The sequence below is a fragment of the Chenopodium album genome, chromosome 16, assembly GCF_948465745.1.
Source record: "Chenopodium album chromosome 16, dcCheAlbu1.1, whole genome shotgun sequence".
Taxonomy (NCBI): domain Eukaryota; kingdom Viridiplantae; phylum Streptophyta; class Magnoliopsida; order Caryophyllales; family Amaranthaceae; genus Chenopodium; species Chenopodium album.
This window is the reverse complement of record NC_137849.1, coordinates 39,397,036-39,415,502: the sequence shown is the minus strand read 5'-3', so window position 1 is coordinate 39,415,502 and position 18,467 is coordinate 39,397,036. Positions and strand designations below refer to the sequence as shown.

Below are 18,467 nucleotides of genomic sequence, written 5' to 3'. Positions count from 1 at the left end.
TTGCATCTCAACCATCCACTTCCAAATCAACAATCATAGCAAAACCTTCCCTTCCATCTCAACCATCCACTTCAATTACCTCAGTTTAGGGTTTGAGAATGAACAAAGACTACAATTTAATTTGTGCAGTAAAATTAGGTTTGATTTTTCAAAGCTTTACTTAATTTAGTCATGCATTTATATAGAGGGAAGGGTCGAATGTTTTTGGGAGGGAAAAACACAAGTTGTGGGCCCCTTTGACGTCTCAGTTACATTTTTCGTCAAAATTTGGAATAGGGTTGGTGCAATAAAAAAACTTAGGTACTTAAAAAAGTGGTTTAGTAAAAAAACAAAAACAACATAAAAGGTGGTTTTTTCAAAAAAAGTTCGTCAAAAAAGGTGGTTTATATCAATTTTGCCTATTCTTTAGTAATGTCTAATTAAGGAAAGATTATACCAAGTATAATTTTAATGTCTTACTTTCTTAACTCTTTCCTAGTTGTATGCAGCTTTCTTTCCATTATTCAAAATTAAATCTTTGTAAGTTTATTGCTCTAACTTAAATACCAAGTACTATTGTGGGATTATTTAGCCATTAGCCTGATATAAAGAGTCCCTCAAAAGGAAAAAAAAAAAAAAAAAAAAGCCTGATATAAAGAGATTTTAAGATTCAATAAAGAGCAACACAAATTCTTTCTCCAAATTTCCCTCGTCCTGTTCCTACTACTACTACTAGAATCCCCGACGTTTTTTTTTTCAAATTTCCGACGCTAAACTTTGAACTCAAATAGTAAATCAAACTCTGAAGATGAAAGGCAAAGGCGATGGCGGTTGGCCAGCAATAGGAATTGATCTTGGAACCACTTACTCTTGTGTTGGAGTTTGGCAGAACAATCGTGTTGAAATCATTATCAATGAACAAGGAAACAGAACGACGCCTTCTTGTGTCGCTTTTACTCAAACTCAACGCCTTATTGGCGACGCTTCCGTCAACCAAGGCTACCACTAATCCTACCAATACCATCTTTGGTACTTTTTCTCCATCCTCCAAGTTTCTTTCTTTAATATTTTTTAATTTACTGCTGATTAAGAGTTTACACTAATCATACTCATTAAATTTGGTTGTAGTTGGTTGAGAATTTTTTTCCACAATAACAGAATTTTTGCTAGATTAATTAGTTAATTTTTGTGAACAAGATAATATACTCTGTGGTTGATTTAATTGAGTTTTAATTAATGGAACATAATGTTACTACATTTTTTTTAGGGGACATAATGTTACTACATAGGTGTTCTTTTGAGAATAATTAAATCTAAGATGAAGCTTGTACACTCAAAGTCAATTTTAATTCATGTAATTATTGGTTTTAATCAGTTTTTTTAATCAAAGATTAATCCAAAAAGTATGAAGAATGTTTTAAGACTGAAGAATCTATGTCAATTTCTCTTAATGTTTAGTAAGTGCATAATCTTTCTCTGCTTTTAGCTTTATTTAAAATCCGACAGAGGAAGCTGTATGGACAATGCCTAGTCTTAATAATTTGTAAGTGAACTGTGAAAGTGTCTTGAGGAATTAGGGAAGTGAAGTATTTCAGACTTATGTTTATCCATCCAATAACCTTTCAAAAGTTTAATATTGGGTGCTAAATTGCTAATTAAGGAGCAGATAGTATTTCGAGAAAATTGCATCATGTTGGAAAAAAGAAAATTTTTCGATTTTTTAGAAAATAATGTTGTTGCAACAATGTGCATTAGTTTGTCGCTATTAATTAAGGACATATTTTTTCAAAAATTGCACGGTCATATACTCCAATCCATTTTCTTCTTTTATATTTACATTTTCAATTTAGTTTCTAGTTACAATATCTAATTATTCTATATATTAATTACAGAAGCAAAGAGGCTTGTTGGAAGAAGGTTTACTGATGAAACAGTGCAAAGTGACAAACTCTGGCCTTTTAAGGTTATTCCCTCTAAAGACAATAAGCCGATGTTTGTGGTCACCTACAAGGGTGCAGAGAAGCAATTTTCTGCTGAGGAGATATCTTCAATGATCCTTATGAAGATGAAAGAGATTGCAGAGGCCTATCTTGGTATGGAAGTGAAAAATGCCGTTGTCACTGTTCCTGCGTACTTTAATGATTTGCAACGTCAGGCAACTAAAGATGCTGGCACCATTGCTGGACTCAATGTAGTGCGCATTATTAATGAGCCTACAGCTGCAGCCATTGCCTATGGCCTTGACAAGATGGTTACTGACAACACAGAGATTGCGAAGAATGTGTTGGTTTTTGATCTTGGCGGGGGCACTTTTGATGTATCTTTGGTAAGGATTGAGAACGGTGTATTTGAAGTGAAAGCAATAAGTGGGAACACCCACCTTGGAGGAGGGGATTTCGATAATAAAATGGTTAACCACTTTGTGGCCGAGTTTAAGAGGAAGTATAAAAAGGACATGAGTAACAACCCTAGGGCTCTTGGGAAGTTAAGAGCTGCGTGTGAAAGGGTAAAAAGGATCCTCTCATTGTCCTCTGAGGCTACTATTGACATTGACTGCCTTTATGAGTATACTGATTTCAAATCGACCATCTCCCGTGCCAAATTTGAAAAGTTGAACATTGATTTGTTTACAAATTGCATGGATTCTGTAGACAAATGCTTAACGGATGCCAAGATTGAAAAGAGAGACGTTCATGATATTATCCTTGTTGGTGGATCAACCCGGATTCCGAAGGTACAAGAGCTGTTGAAAGATTTCTTCAATGGAAAAAAGTTGTGCAAAAATATTAACCCTGATGAGGCTGTTGCCTATGGTGCAGCCATACAAGCTGCGATCTTGAGTAAAGCACGTATAAATAATGACTGTGTACTGATAGATGTCACCCCTTTATCTCTAGGCATTGAACTTTATGGTGGTGGTCTATGTGTCGTAATACCAAGAAACACAACCATTCCAACTAAAAAGGTACGCCATGGACTTACAACTCCTCGGAACAATATGACTAGCTTGGATTTCGATGTGTATGAAGGGGAGAGGCCTGTTGGGAAGGAAAATGACTTCTTAGGCGGGTTTACTCTTTCAGGGATTCCTCCTGCTCCAAAAGGCGACGTAATGGTGACTGCCACCTTTGAAGTTGATGCCAATGGTATTCTGACTGTGTCAGCAACAGAAATAAACACCGGAAAACAGGACAGAATTACCATTACTAACCATAGTGGGAAGTTGTCAAAGGTGGAGCTGGATAGGATGGCTAAGGATGCTAGGAAAAACTTGGCTGACGACATGGAAAACAAGAAGGCGGTCAAAGCAAGATTTGCCTTGGAGAACTACGCTGATAACATATTGGATTTGGTGCAAGATAGTGAGAATAAATTTCATGAGCAAGCCAAGAAAAAGATAGAAGATGCTATTGAGAAGACAATGCAATGGCTGGACTGGAATTGCCATCTTGTCGGGGCTTGTATGTTTGAAGAGAAATTGAAAGAGCTTGAAGGCATTTGCAATCCTCTTGTTGCACAAATGCAAATGACTGAACTGGAAGGTCGCTGACTGCTGGTCCTGCCATACATCCTGATATGAATTAATGTACAGGTCATCGAAGTTGGTTAATTAACTACGGCTTTTGCTTATTTTCCTGGCCTCTTCCATGATTTACACGATTTTTTGTAGCTTAATGCTTGGTATGATTTACTGGTGTTGCATATGTTGGACTCAGAAACACACACATTGTCTTTTGTTATCTCTGATGTACTAGTACATATCAATTTGAGCAATTTTCTAGCATTATATAACATTATAATGCTTGCTGCTGCTTTTCTCTGCTTTGTAATACCTGCAGATGAGGAATTCATCTTCGTCTGATCTAGTCTTCAAGTATGCGTAGAGTTAGAATAATTGCCTTACCACACAAGGCTAGGAGGCTTGTCTGCAGAGTAATTAAAGAGTGACATGTTGATAAACAGCTTTCTTATTGCAACTTAGCCTCAGATCATATCTTTATATTCTGTACTCCTACAATCTTTCACCAGAATATATACTACTGTTGTTTACTACAGTCCATTAATGATATTCCACATTATGTCTCACTAATTTAACCATCAAGCCATTCAGAAATAGTACAGAATTTTCCTTACAAGAAAAAAAAAAAAAAAAAAAAAAGGAGAGAAAGAAAAACAAATAGTGCAGAATTTGGCTAACAGCAAAATCTAATGTATCTCATAAAGAAAATCAGGCTAAAATTTTTCCATACCGGCTTTAATTCAAGCTTGATAGTCATATATACGTAGACGTCAAAGGCTAAAATATCTAGACTACCCTAGTTACAGTGGAAATAGAAAACAAAAACAAACAAAACAAAAAAATTGCCTAAAATGAGTTAATTTTCCTAGCAGATTAGTACTGGTGTAATGATATAAGTACACGCTTAATCATCAATGTCAACAATCCAAGGATCGGAATCACTAGGTGCCACTTGCCCCAGCACCGTCATTCGGTCGCATGCTTGCAACAAGAGGGTCACAAATGCTCTGTAGCTCTCTCATCTTTTCATCAAATCTCCATGCTTCTGTGTGAAGATAATTCCAATCTATCCATAGCATGGTCTTCTCAATAGCTTTACTCATTTTCCGCCTGTCCTTGAGCTTAATTTTCTTACCATGATCTCTGAGCAGATCAGATATAGTTTTAGTGTACTTCTCCAAATTATTCCTGGCTTTAACCCTTAGACCTTGCCAATCATCCTCGAGCTTGAACTTTGCAGCATCCTGCATCATCTTATCGACTTCTTTCTCTGACAATCGCCCACTACGATTTAAAAATGGAATTCCATTCATACTTCCAGTTTCCAAATCTTGGTTAGAACATTTCAAAATGCCATCAGCGTTGATTTCAAAACAGATGTTTACTTTAGGAACGCCTTTGTGTCCAGGAGCAATATTAGGGAGTTTAAAAACACCCAATGAATAATGGTCTCTGACTTTGGATCCCTCAACTTCAAAAACCTTAAATGAAGGTGTGCATTGGTTGTCCTCTGTAGTACGAAGTAGTTTTTGTGTCCTCGTTGGGATTGGAGTGTTTCTCGGGATAACAACACCCTTATCTTCAGGATCATAACAATACTCAATACCAAGAGAGTATGGAGTGACATCAACAACTGAAAAAGTCATGTGATCTGTACCACTCAGGAGTGCAGCCTGGGCGGCAGCACCATAGGCAACAGCCTCATCAGGATTAATGCTTTTGCAAAGCTCCTTCCCACAGAAAAAACCTTGTAACAGCAGCTCAACCATCGGAATCCTGCTTGACCCACCAACTAGAAGAATTTCATTAATATCATCTTCACCAAAGTTAGCATCCACTAAACATTTACAACAGAGGCATAAACACTCCTCAAACAGATCCATATTCAACTTCTGAAAGTGAACACGAGTAATGGTTGAAGAAAAATTAAAGCCTTCGAAAAGGTCATCAATCACAATACTAGTTGACGTTGCTGTAGACAGGATTCTTTTTGCTCTTTCACAAGCAGCTCTTAGCTTCTCAATAGCCCTATAGTTCTCTCTAATGTTCTTTCCATACTTCCTCTGAATCTCAGTCACATAGCGTTCAATTATTCTGTTGTCAAAGTCTCTTCCTCCCAAGTTGGTGTCTCCACTTACTGATTTGACTTCAAATTTTGCATTCTCAATAATGACCAATGAGACGTCAAAAGTACCTCCGCCAAGATCAAATACCAACACATTCTTTCTATCATTAGTCAACCTGTGAAAGCCGTAAGCAATGGCAGCAGCCGTTGGTTCATTGATAATGCGCATCACATTCAGCCCAGCAATTGTTCCAGCATCCTTAGTTGCCTGACGTTGTAGATTATTGAAGTAAGCTGGAACAGTAACAACAACATCCCTCACAGAAGTGCCAAGATAGGCCTCTGCGAATTCTTTCATTCTGCAGAGGATCATAGCAGAAATCTCTTCAGCTACAAATGACTTCTCTTCACCCTTGTATGTCACCACAATCTTGGGTTTTATTTCTTCAGCATTGACTTTAAATGGCCAACGCTTCATGTCTTTCAGTAGAGTTTCGTCATTCGATTTCCTGCCTATTAGCCTCTTTACATCTGCTATTCAAGAAGACACAGAGGATGATTGCATAACCAAATTAAAGTAATTTACTTCCATCGAGTATGAAGATTATAAAGCCCTGTAACCCATACTACATACAAACTGCTATTCAATGAATACTTTGTGAACTTATAATTTGATGTAGACATGCAGTAGTTTAAACTAGTTACTTTTTTGTGGAAAGAAAAGGATGAAAATGCAGTGAAATAAACTCTAAATCTCTGATCCAAAACCAGATATATATGAACTGTAATGAACATCAATGAACTCTGGCAGCATACAGCAAATTGAACTATATAATACAATGTCACATTAAGGGATCTTTATGTTCAAAATCTTCAAATCAATCACGTAAGAAAATTATTATATTACTCACAAAACAATTCATTTTCTTTTCTATTGAATAATAAGTTCAGAAACATTATTGTTCAAATGGAGTCATCATATCCTTTACAATAGCTAGTCCAAACGGCCATACAATTCGCAACAACAGAAGAGAATATAGCCAAACTAATTCAGTAAATGAACGCTAGCTAGTATGACATAATTCGATTGTTAGAACATCAAGATCAACATCATGAGTCATGACGCCCAAAAAAACTTGTCTCACTAGAAATATTTTTCGAAGTCTACAAAAAAAAATATAATACATGAAGTATTTGCTTCTCATAGTTGTGTAATTTATAGCCATTTTATGATAACTTCTGTAATTTGCACACATTTTATCCAGTGATTTCATATATTCTTTACAAATTTTATAATGTACTTCCACCTAATTTGACAATCGTTACTTCCTCCATCAAGAAAATTGGTTCTTTCATTTTTTTCAATAAGGACAATTATATAATTCATAATCTTCCCAAAAAGAATATTTCAATTAAATACTTCATTTTACTTTGATTTTTTACTACAAATTTGATGCCTAGTATCCTAAATAATCAAACCCAATATTTTAGCTACCTAAGCATTAATCATCAAGAAATCCCATAATTTTGCAAAAAAAAAAAATCAAACCCAAAATTCGACAAAATTATCAACAGAAGAGAATATAGCCAAACTAATTCAGTAAATGATTAAATAATTAAATAAATAGCTAGAATCGTTGAATGAACAATAAAGTAATAAACCCAAAATTCAACAACATCAAAAACACCTATTCATAAATGTTACTCCATATTCAAGATAACAATTGTAGCAATTAATTAATTGTAAAATCTAACTGAATATAATCTTTAAAAAAAGAACAATAAAGTTACCAAAAATAGTATTGGAAGGATTGACATCAGCTTGATACTTGGCAGCTTCTCCAATAAGGCGTCCAGTCGGTGTAAAGGCAACACAAGACGGCGTCGTTCTATTACCATGATCGTTGGGAATTATTTCGACCCTTCCATTTTGACAAACTGCAACACATGAATACGTCGTCCCGAGATCGATTCCTATCGCCGGCGACGGAGTTTCAGCTGTAGCTTCCATTTTTGGTAAAATAGAAATACCAAAAAAAAGTTTGATGATATTGTTATCATTTACGGTAATATTTGTAGAAGAGAGAGAAAATTGAGCGGCACTTCTGCCAATTCACTGCTACAGCTGCACTTTATACAAGGATGGTCTCCCCTCTTTCTCTAATCTCTATTTTTTTTTTTTTTTTTTTTTTTTTGAAAGAGCTCTATTCTCCCTTTTATTTTTTTATTTTTTATTTTTTTCGGTTATTTTGGTAGACTTTTGGGTAATTTAGAGCCTGTTTTTTTTTTTTTTTTTTTTGAAACCGTAATTTAGAGCCTGTTCATTTCAAATTATTTTCAGTTCTTAATTTTCTTCTCTTATAAAATATTCAGTTCAGTCAATTAGAACAGGCCTTTAGTAAAAGCTGTAGTAATAATTCTTTTACTTGAGTTACTTAATTAGGGTATTAATTTTTTCGAGTTACTCGATTAGTGGTTAATTGAGGGGTTCGTTTAGGGATTATTTGAGTGTTACTTAGTCAGGGGTTACTCAGCCAGTGGTTACTTAAGGGTAATTCGAGTAACCTCTGACCGAGACCCCGCCACATAGTGCGGCCATGAAAAATTCCCTTTTAGATAAAATAACTTAAAATTTTTATTATTTCTTTCTCTTTTTGGGTGAAGGAGAGGGGCAAGCCCCTAGAAGAAAATTTTTCATTATTCCTACTTACATACTTTACATTTTCTATATTTTATGATTTTACTAGTATATTTATTAGATCCTCAATGATTAAATTTTTTAAAAAACACGGTTTACATTATAATTTCTACAACTCTGCTTAATGGAAAATATTATGCATTGAACTTGTAAATAAAAAAATAGAAAAATTTGTGAGGAAGTTTCTTTTATGTAGACCTTTTTTTTTATTTAAAATGTCGTTTTATAAAAAAAAGAGGCTCAAAAGGTCGAGAGATTGTTATATACACCCGGGTGTACGGTACATACACCCACTACATTCAAAGATATTTGTTTGCTCATTTGATGATAAAATGAGTCATAATCATCAAAATAAGCAAATAATATCCTTGGGTGCACCGTACACCCGAGTGTATATCACAATTTCTACAAAAGGTCAGGTTATCCTTTGACCATTTTGTGTGTTGATTTTTTTTCAGCCTAAAAAGTCACATGACCACTTAAAGTTTCTTTTTTCCCCCTGTTTTCTCCTTTCCCCCCTTTTAAATCCTAACTTCTCAGTACTTTTCCCACTTATTAAACCCTAATTGAAGTTGCGGGGTAAATTGTATTGAGAAATTATTTTTGATTAAGAACTTTCCTATATTTCAAACTTGTTTTTTGAATCCATTTTGTTTCAAAGCTTTTTGGAAAATGGCAAAATGGCCGGTGATAGGCATCGATTTAGGGACAACATACTCATGTGTAGGAGTGTGGCAGGCACAACAAAATCGTGTAGAGATCATTACTAATGACCTTGGAAGCCGTACGACACCGTCTTGGGTGGCCTTCACCCCTAACGACCGTCTTGTCGGCGAGGCGGCAAGGAACCAAGCGGGAAAGAACCCTTCAAACACTATTTATGGTTTGTTATTAACTCTTTTTTTTCTCTTTTTTTGGTTGATGATGTGCTCCCAATTCTTAGCATGAATAGTTGCTTGAAAAGTTGAAAGTTTAATGTTGTAGTATTTGTTTTGTGTTAGGATTTCAATTGAATTTCACCGTTGACCAAATAATTATAGTTTTTATGTTCATGATTTGGTTTGTTAATTTAGATTTTCTGTATAAATGTTTGTAAGACTATTAATGAATTTGATTTGCTGGTTAATTAGATTTCTACAAAATACGAAATTAAAACATCTTGAACCTATATACTATGGATAAGGGTTTTGTCTCCGAATTGAATTATAGTGGTGATCTCAAAATATGTTTAAGATTAAGCCTAAATTATACAATATGCAGTTACAATAAATTAAACCTATAACATGAACATGTTATTATAAACACTAATAAAGTAATAACACACTATGTTATTAGGTGCAAATTACTTGTTTTCCTTAGTGGGCAAATGAGTTGATGAATGTCCCTTAATTAAATCTTAACTTGAGGTTGAAAATGACTTTTTTTGTAAGATGACAGTGTCATACTGTCATCAGTTCCTAACTTCTTGTTAATGAGTATGTACAGACGCCAAAAGGCTCATAGGTAGAAGATTTAACGATGACAAGCTTCAAAAGGACATGAAGCTCTGGCCTTTTAAAGTAGTTGCTTGTCCTGATGGTAGCGACGGAAAGAAGCCCATGATCATGGTCACCCACAAGGGTGAAGAGAAGAAACTTGCTCCTGAAGAGATTTTCTCAATGGTGCTAGCGAAGATGAAAGAAACTGCAGAGGCCTATCTTGACTCGGAAGTTAAAAACGCTGTTGTTACTGTTCCGGCCTATTTCAGTGATGCACAACGTCAGGCAACTAAAGATGCAGGAGTCATTGCTGGACTGAATATCATACGAATAATTAATGAGCCAACATCAGCTGCAATTGTCTATAATTTTGACAAGTTTAAGAGCAATGAAGTTACCCCTAAGAATGTGTTGGTGTTTGATCTTGGAGGAGGGACTTTCGACGTTTCTTTTGTCACTATTAAAAGAAACGTTGTGGAAGTGATTGCTGTAGGTGGTAACACCCACCTTGGTGGAGTTGATTTTGACAGTAGAATGGTGAGTCACTTTGTCGCGGAATTTAAAAGAGAGCACAATAAAGACATTAGTGCCAATCCTAGAGCTCTTGGGAGGTTGAGAGCTGCTTGTGAAAAGGCTAAGAGACAACTTTCGTGGACTACTGAGACTAATATTGAGATTGATTGTCTATTTGATGGAATAGATTTTTCGTCTACCATAACTTGTGCTCGATTTGAGAAGATGAATATGGATTTGTTCAGGGATTGTATGGATGTTGTTGAGAAGTGTTTGAAGGATGCCAAAGTGGGAAAGAGTGATGTTGATGATGTTGTTTTTGTGGGTGGTTCGACAAGGATCCCGAAAATTCAGCAAATGTTGCAGGACTATTTTAATGGAAAGGAGATATCCAAAAGCCTGAACCCGGATGAGGCTGTTGCTTATGGTGCAGCCGTTTATGCTGCAATCTTGAGTGATGTACGACAAGATGAGCAATTTTCGCTTGTTGATGTCACTCCTTTATCTCTCGGTGTTGGGCTAAGAAGTGGCGCTTTCAGAGTTGTGATTCCAAGAAACACACCGATCCCTACCAAGGTAAAGAAGAACTCGGTCACTGTCTCTGACCGCCAAACTCGGATGAGGACTAGTGTGTATGAAGGCGAGAGTCCCATTGCTGAGGAGAACAACTTCTTGGGTGACTTTCTTCTTACTGGCATCCCTCCGGCACCAAAAGGAAAAATCAGGGTCATTGATTGTTTCAGCATTAATGCCAATGGTATCTTGACTGTGACATCAACAGAAGAAGAGTTTGGTAAGAAGAACCAAATTACTATAACAAATCACAAAGGGAGGTTATCAAAGGTGGAAATTGATAGGATGTCAAATGAGGCCAAAATGTACATTGCTAAGGATAAGGAGCAAAAGAAGGCCGCGAATGCCAAGAACACTTTGGAGAATTATATACATGAGATGGAGGATACCTTAAGAGGTAGTGGAGAGAAGATCGGTGCAAAAGACAAGAGGAAGCTTGGGGATGCCATTGATCAGACTGCACAATGGATGAAATGGAATACCATCCATGCTGAAGCTTCTATGTTTGAGGAAAAAATCAAAGAACTTGAGGGCAGTTGTGCTCATATCATTGCAAAGCTGCGTCAACAGCTGAAAGATGTTAGTGACGCTAGTTATTCTCGAACCAAGATTGAAGTTGTGGAGCTCGATTGACAGAGCTTTGTTGTGAGTTGTACTGTGAAGTTTTAATTTAAAACTTTTGGATATACTACTATCTTAGTCTAAAATTAGTTTGTCATTTAATAGACAAATAGTTTGAATTACTTTCTGAACAATGTATGTTGATGCTTTATTTGTGTAAAGTTTTAGATTTTGGGAACCTGACTACTTTTTAATCCTTTTGATTTTAGTACTGTTATAAGCCTCTTTTAGATTTTAGCTTTTGTGTGCCTATTCCACAATTCATCTGGTTTTCGTTGCTGCATGTCAAAAGTTGTTCATTTGTGTTACAGATGTTGGACTTAGTAAGCCACACGTCGATTTTTGTTATTCCTGATGCTGTACGACTACAATTCATCTTCATGTGAATTTCTGTTTGAAACAATTCGTTTTCAGTCACTTGTTGATTGTAAACCTCTGTTGTGCACTTTATGATGAATTTGCCTCAGTATATATATCAAATTGAACAATTTTCTAGCATTATTTAACATTATAACGCTTGCTGCTGCTTGTCTCTGCTTTGTACTACAATGTTTAGGTTCTGCAAATGAGGAATTAATCTGATCTAGTCTTCAAGTGTACTGTGTTGTATGAACATGTGATGAAGTTGTAAATATAGATGTGGTTCGATGTGATCTTGTATATTCAGTATTGACACCGTGTTAACAAATAAAACTCAAGCTTTCTTGTTGCCGTGGAATTTACATACATAGACTCAGAGAGGACCTCACAAGGCTAGGAGGCTTGTCTACAGAGTAGTTTAAAGAGTTACACATTTATAAACAGATTTCTTATTGCAACTTAGCCTCAGATCATATCTTTATATTCTGTACAATCTTTCACCAGAATATATACTGCTGCTGCTTACTCCAGTCCATTAATGACAGTCCACATTATGTCTCACTGATTTAACCATCCAAGCCATTAGGAAATACTAGTACAAAGTTTGGCTAACAGCAAAATCTGATATATCTCATAAAGAAAACCAGACTAAATTTTTTCCATATCGGCTTTAATTCAAGCTTGATAGTCACATACATGTAGATGTACAGACGCTAAAATGTCTACACTACTCAATGAAATGATCAAAAATTATCTAAAATGAGTTTTTTTTTTTTTTTTTCTTCTTTCTAGCAGAGTACTATAGTAGTACTGGTGTAATGGTATAAGTACAAGCTTAATCATCAATGCCAACAATCCAAGTTTCGGAATCAATAGGCACCACTTGCCTTAGCACCATCATTCTATAGTATCTTTGCAACAATAGGGTCCCAGGTTGGTGTTTCCACTTACTGATTTGACTTCTAATCTTGCATTCTCAATAATGACCAAAGAAGCAATGGCAATAGCCATTGGTTCTTTGACAATGTGCACCACATTCAGTCCAGCAATTGTTCCAGCATCCTTAGTTGCCTGACGCTGTATATTGTTGAAGCAAGCCGGTACAGTAACAACAACATCCCTCACAATAGTGCCAAGATAGTCCTCAGCAAATTCCGCCATTTGGCTGAGGACCATAGCAGAAATCTCTTCTGGTGCAAATGACCTCTCTTTACCCTTGTATTTCACCACAATCTGGGGTTTTATTTCTTCACCAATGATTTTAAATGGCCAAAGCTTCATGTCGTTCAGTAGAGATTCATCATCAAAACTCCTGCCAATAAGCCTCTTTACATCTGCCATTGATTGTCAATGTAAAATATTAACTAGGAGTATGACAAGAAGACAAAGTGGAGTATACATGTATATATATATAATGATAATAAATTAAAGCCTTGAAATCCCTGCCTATTAACTGCTAATCAATAAATACTTATGGACTTAACATTATATGCAGTAGTTTCAATCCATTCATGTATCGCGGAAAGAAAAGGTAAATAATGCAGCAAAATAAACTCTGGTCCAGATCAAGACATATATAAAATCAATGAACATCGACAACATACAACAAATTGAATAAAATTATACAAGTAAATAACTTACAGTAATACATGGTCACATATTAAGGTTTCTATAGTATACAAAATCTTCAAATCAATCACACAACATAAGAAAATTAAGAGATTACTCACAAAGCAATTTAGATTCTTTTCTATTGCATAAGTTCTGTAACATTATTGTCCAAACGACCATATGCCAACAATAGAAGAGATCGAGAACATAACCGAACCAACCCAAAAAATGAATGCTAGTGCGACCAAATTTGGTTATCAAGAACATCAAGCTCAACATGTCCTGACTTAACTTGAAGGGGCTAACTCATGACAACGATAAACTTGTCTCACTATAGTGTAAAAAAACTTGTTTAGCTAAATTTGCTACTCATTATTATTATTATTATTATTATTATTATTATTATTATTATTTGGTGCACATGAGGAGTAGCCTTTTGAAAAGTGACTATTATAAGCCTAATGACGTGACATAATTTGATTAGATGTTATAAGACATGTCATCTTTGATTTTTCAAAGCATTTATTAATTAAAATTCATTTTTTTTATTTAAGAAATTCTTTTTAATTTTCGAATATTATATTTTATAATTTCTGAAATTCTTTTTTTAATTTCTTAATTAATATCAGAAAATTAAAATTAAATTAAAAATCAAATTAAAAAATTAAAAACAAAAACTGTTCTTCATTGTTTGTTCTTCATTGTTCTTCATCCAAAATCAAAATTATCATGCAAATTTGTTACTATGATTCACTAATTTGTTCAATGTTTCACTGTGAACTTCGATCTTTAATTTCGTTCATCAATTCGTTTTGTAGCATTTCGAATTTTTCAGTTCTTGATTTTTATGTTTTTGTTCTTAAAAAATCTCAACCAAAATCGCTTTATTACGTATTTGTTAAGGATGATACCTGCATGGCCGCATAGGTGTTTGGTTATATTGCGGTGGCCGGTGGCATGATGGTTTAGGCTGAATGATTAGTGTTCTTTCGAATGTGTGCGTGATTGGAGAAAACAATCATTCGTTTTTTGTTTTGTCCTAGTTTGATCCGTAAAAATGTAAATAATTTGTTGTGAACTTGTTTGTGCCTTAGATAATGACCTAAACTTCTAGATCATTACCTTTGGAAAATAGTTTTTTATATATTCTAGTAATGACCTTATTATATTATGGACATGACAAAATATCAGATTATGATATACTTCCGGTTAATCAATTTACGCATTTTTTCCTAGTAGGGTTTTTGTATATTAAAATTTAGATTAACACATTTAGTTAAACTATTTTTCCTAAGAGGGTTCATTCATTGGACCTAAAATTTAGGCTAAAAGATTTATTTGAAATCTTTTTATTTTGTAAAAGATTATTATGCTATTTTTCGATTATTCTTAAATTTAGTTTTCCTCTCTCATCACTCACGAGTCACGACGTACACGTTTTCCTCCACAAGCTCTTGTGCAGTTAATTTTCTTTTAGTACTTCACTCTTTGCTTTCCCTAATAGAACCATAAAATTCAAATATTCCCTACTAATTATTCGCACAATTATACGAGTAATATTTAAAAGTAAGAATAACTACAAATAAATCTACTGCCTTTTATACTTTTCATAAAAATAACTCAAAATAAAAAGCTACAAATAAATAACATGCCATTTATAATTTTTGTTAATCAATATAAGGGTCAACACTTTATAAAAGCAATTGTTGATATGAATTTCCAAATTCACCTTGTTATAATTGGGGAAATCATTTGTATACTCTTATTATAGTTAGATCTTATAATATAATTCTCACAATGAAATCAACACGCATTTTTGTTTAATCGAATATTTTGTCATGATATGATTGATATCCATAATATAATAAGGTCATTACCAGAACGTATAAAACACTGCTTTCCAAAGGTAATGACTTAAAGAAGTTTAGGTCATTACCTAAGCCACAAATAAGTTCGCGATAAATTATTTACATGTTTACGTATCAAATAAGGACGAAAACAAAAAACGAATGGTTGTCTTCTCCAATCACACATTATGAAGAACACCAATCATTCAGCCTTAACCACCATGCCACCGATCACCGCGATATAGCCAAACACCTTTACGTGTAATTCCTCCTTAACAAATACATAATAATGCGATTTTGGTTGAGACTTATTAAGAACAAAAAACCTTAAAATCAAAAACGAAAAAAAAATTCAAAATGCTACAAAACGAATTTATGAATGAAATTAAAGATCGAATGTCACAGTGAAACATTGAACAAATTAGTGAATTATAGTGACAAATTTGCATAATAGTTTTGATTTTGGAGAAGAAAATGAAAAACAATGAAGAACAACTTTTGTTTTTAATTTTTAAATTTTGAATTTTAATTTGATTTTGATTTGCTGAAATTAATTAAGAAATTAAAAAAAGAATTTCAAAAATATGCTTTTCGAAAATTAAAAAAAGAATATCATAAATAAAAAAATGAATTTTAATAAAAAAAAAAAGCTTTGAAAAGTCAAAGATGACATGGCTTATAGCATCCAATCAAATTATGTCACATCATTAGATTTGTGATAGTCACTTTTCAAAAGGCTACTGTAAAATTTTTAGCACATGAGAGGCTAAGTCTCGGGAAATAAAAAACAAACAAAAACTAAGGGGGAATAAAAAGTGGTAAAACCACTCCTACTACATCATTATGTAAAATACGTCCTAAAGCTAAGGGGGGGACTTGAATCAAATCAAATTTGCTACTCATTATAGTGTAATTGATAGTAAATGTTAATGTTATCTTTGCAAACATAACTTATCCACGTGATTTCGTAAATTATTTAATGATTTTGGAATGCATTTCCAACCAATTTCACAATCTTTACATATCTACATCAAGAAAATTGTTTTTGTCACTGGGCAACTAAAATTTTTCATTATAGTCGCAAAATAATTAAAACCCATATTTATTTTTTTTCTTCAAGAATAAAAAACATGTTACATTGTTTAGCTACCTAAGCACTAATTATCAATAAATCCCACAATTTTGTAGGATAAAAGATCAAAATTATTAAATCAAAACCCAAATTTCAACAAAATTATCAAAAATAAAAATTGGTATTCAAATAGCAGAGTAAATAACTAATAAAAAAAAACTAAATTTACTAATGACACTAAATGAACAGTAAAGAAATAACATAAAAAATGTACATAGTATTAGTATAAATGATTAAATGGTATTGAAGATAAGTAATAAATTACTAAAAATAGTATTGGAAGGATTAATATCAGCTTGATTCTTGGTAACTTGTGCGAAGGTGTCGTATTATTACCTTGATCATTAGACACAATTTCGACTGTTCCATTTTGCCAAACTGCAACACATGAGTACGTCGTCCCGAGATCGATTCCTACCGCCGGCGATGGAATTTCATCTACAACTTCCATTTGGTGAAATAGACTAATAGAAATTCCAAGAAATCAGGTTAATTTGATGAATTAGTAACAACTAATATTTGTATAAGACAGAGAAAAATGAGTTGAGCTGCACTTTTGCTTCAGTGTAGTTATTTATACAGGATGGCCTCTTCTTTTCAATTTTTTTATTTTTATTTTATTTTTTACTTTTTATTTTATTTTTTTTGGTTTGGATGTACTACTACTTGAAAAATTCGTGGGTTGCATGAGATGTAATAAGGTGATAAAAAAATTTGGGTTGGGTTAGGCCTTATCATCGAATCTCATGTCCATTTCCGTAAAATGTGGTGGGTTTAAGAATTTAAGAGAGTTTCTCATCCTTTTTGGGGGTGGATTCGGATTTTTAATTATTAATTTATTTTTTTTTAATTTCTTAAATCTGTCTTCTTTTTGGAGCGTAGTCTATCAAATATACTTCTTCTAATCCTAGCTTATTGGCAACATTTCTTATCATATTGACTCCATTCTCTTATATTCTACTCTTTTCTTATCATATTGCCTCCATTCTCTTATATTCTACTCACTTGCTATGATTACGCAATTTAAGAATTTATTTATTAAGTGGGTGTAAGATTTGGTAAGGGGGAGTATAAAAAGAGTTTGTGTAAAAAAAAAAAAAAAGGTGAATAAAGTAAAAGAGAGTGCATGAAAATGTGTTATTAACTAATTGTTGTGGGGTGTAATCTATAATAATAATAATAAAATAACAATCGCTAACATCATGTTAGACACATGTCAAGTTGTTATTAAAAAATTTTGCTTCCAAATTATTCATGATAACATTATTTTATGCCTTTTAATTTTATTTTTTGGAAGTTTATGCTTTTTTTTTTTTTTTTTTTTTTTTTTTGGTTTTAAACTTTTGATTAGCTATATTATTATTATTATTATCAATTTTCGAAAAACAATCTAAATAATTTAATTTCGCTTCCTCAGCTACCCCTTTCATCATTCAATTTTTCTATAACCTCTATTTTTTTTTTAATATTTGATGTATTATTTATTTTGGGGGTTCTAAAAATCATTATATGAAAAAAAAAATAATAAACAAATTTAGAAAATTTTATTTGTTCAAATCGTGCATCGCACGAGAATAATCTAGTTGAAGGAATAAAAGAACGGCCTAAAATAAAAAGTGAGTTAAACATAAAAGAACAAGGAAATTTTAACAACAATAAACCAACCTTTGCCCCATTCTCCCAAAATGGTCCAACCTAAATCTTTCCAAAATAAACCTAAGATTGTATTTATTCACCCAAAATGAACCCAACAGGTCACCTTACCTGTTATACCAAGTCAAAATCCACGTGTCATTAAATCATTGGTTAAGGATTTTTTTTCTTTTTTTGATAATTTTTACAAGAAAAAAAAAATTAAAAAAACCAAAACCCATCCGATCCTTTTCCACCACTGCCAGCCCCGCTCCCCACTAGCCACCCCTCCCCTACTAGCGGTCGGCACCCAACCAATTCCCCCATGTTGTTTCAATGAATACTACAAGAAGGGGGGGTTGAATTGTAGTATGAGAGTTTAGCCAAACTTTTTGCGGAATTAAAATTAAGCTAGCTAAAGGAACTGAGAGATTAACT

At 33.7% G+C, this 18,467-nt stretch overlaps 2 protein-coding genes and 1 pseudogene across 2 annotated transcripts; 2 read left to right on the top strand and 1 right to left on the bottom strand.

Annotated features, from left to right (window-relative positions):
* Positions 1 to 787: 787 nt before the first annotated feature.
* Positions 788 to 3,529, top strand: LOC145584273 (heat shock cognate 70 kDa protein pseudogene; annotated as a pseudogene).
* Positions 3,530 to 4,274: 745 nt separating this feature from the next.
* LOC145584272 (heat shock cognate 70 kDa protein-like) lies at positions 4,275 to 7,575 on the bottom strand. The gene is made up of 2 exons (XM_081641150.1): positions 7,356 to 7,575; positions 4,275 to 6,095 (listed from the first exon to the last, which is right to left on the bottom strand). Exons 1-2 carry the CDS (start codon positions 7,573 to 7,575, stop codon positions 4,441 to 4,443), a joined length of 1,875 nt encoding a protein of 624 aa, XP_081497276.1. The 3' UTR covers positions 4,275 to 4,440.
* A 1,359-nt stretch (positions 7,576 to 8,934) lies between these two features.
* On the top strand, positions 8,935 to 11,459 carry LOC145584271 (heat shock 70 kDa protein 18-like). The gene is made up of 2 exons (XM_081641149.1): positions 8,935 to 9,145; positions 9,748 to 11,459. Exons 1-2 carry the CDS (start codon positions 8,935 to 8,937, stop codon positions 11,457 to 11,459), a joined length of 1,923 nt encoding a protein of 640 aa, XP_081497275.1.
* Positions 11,460 to 18,467: the final 7,008 nt, after the last annotated feature.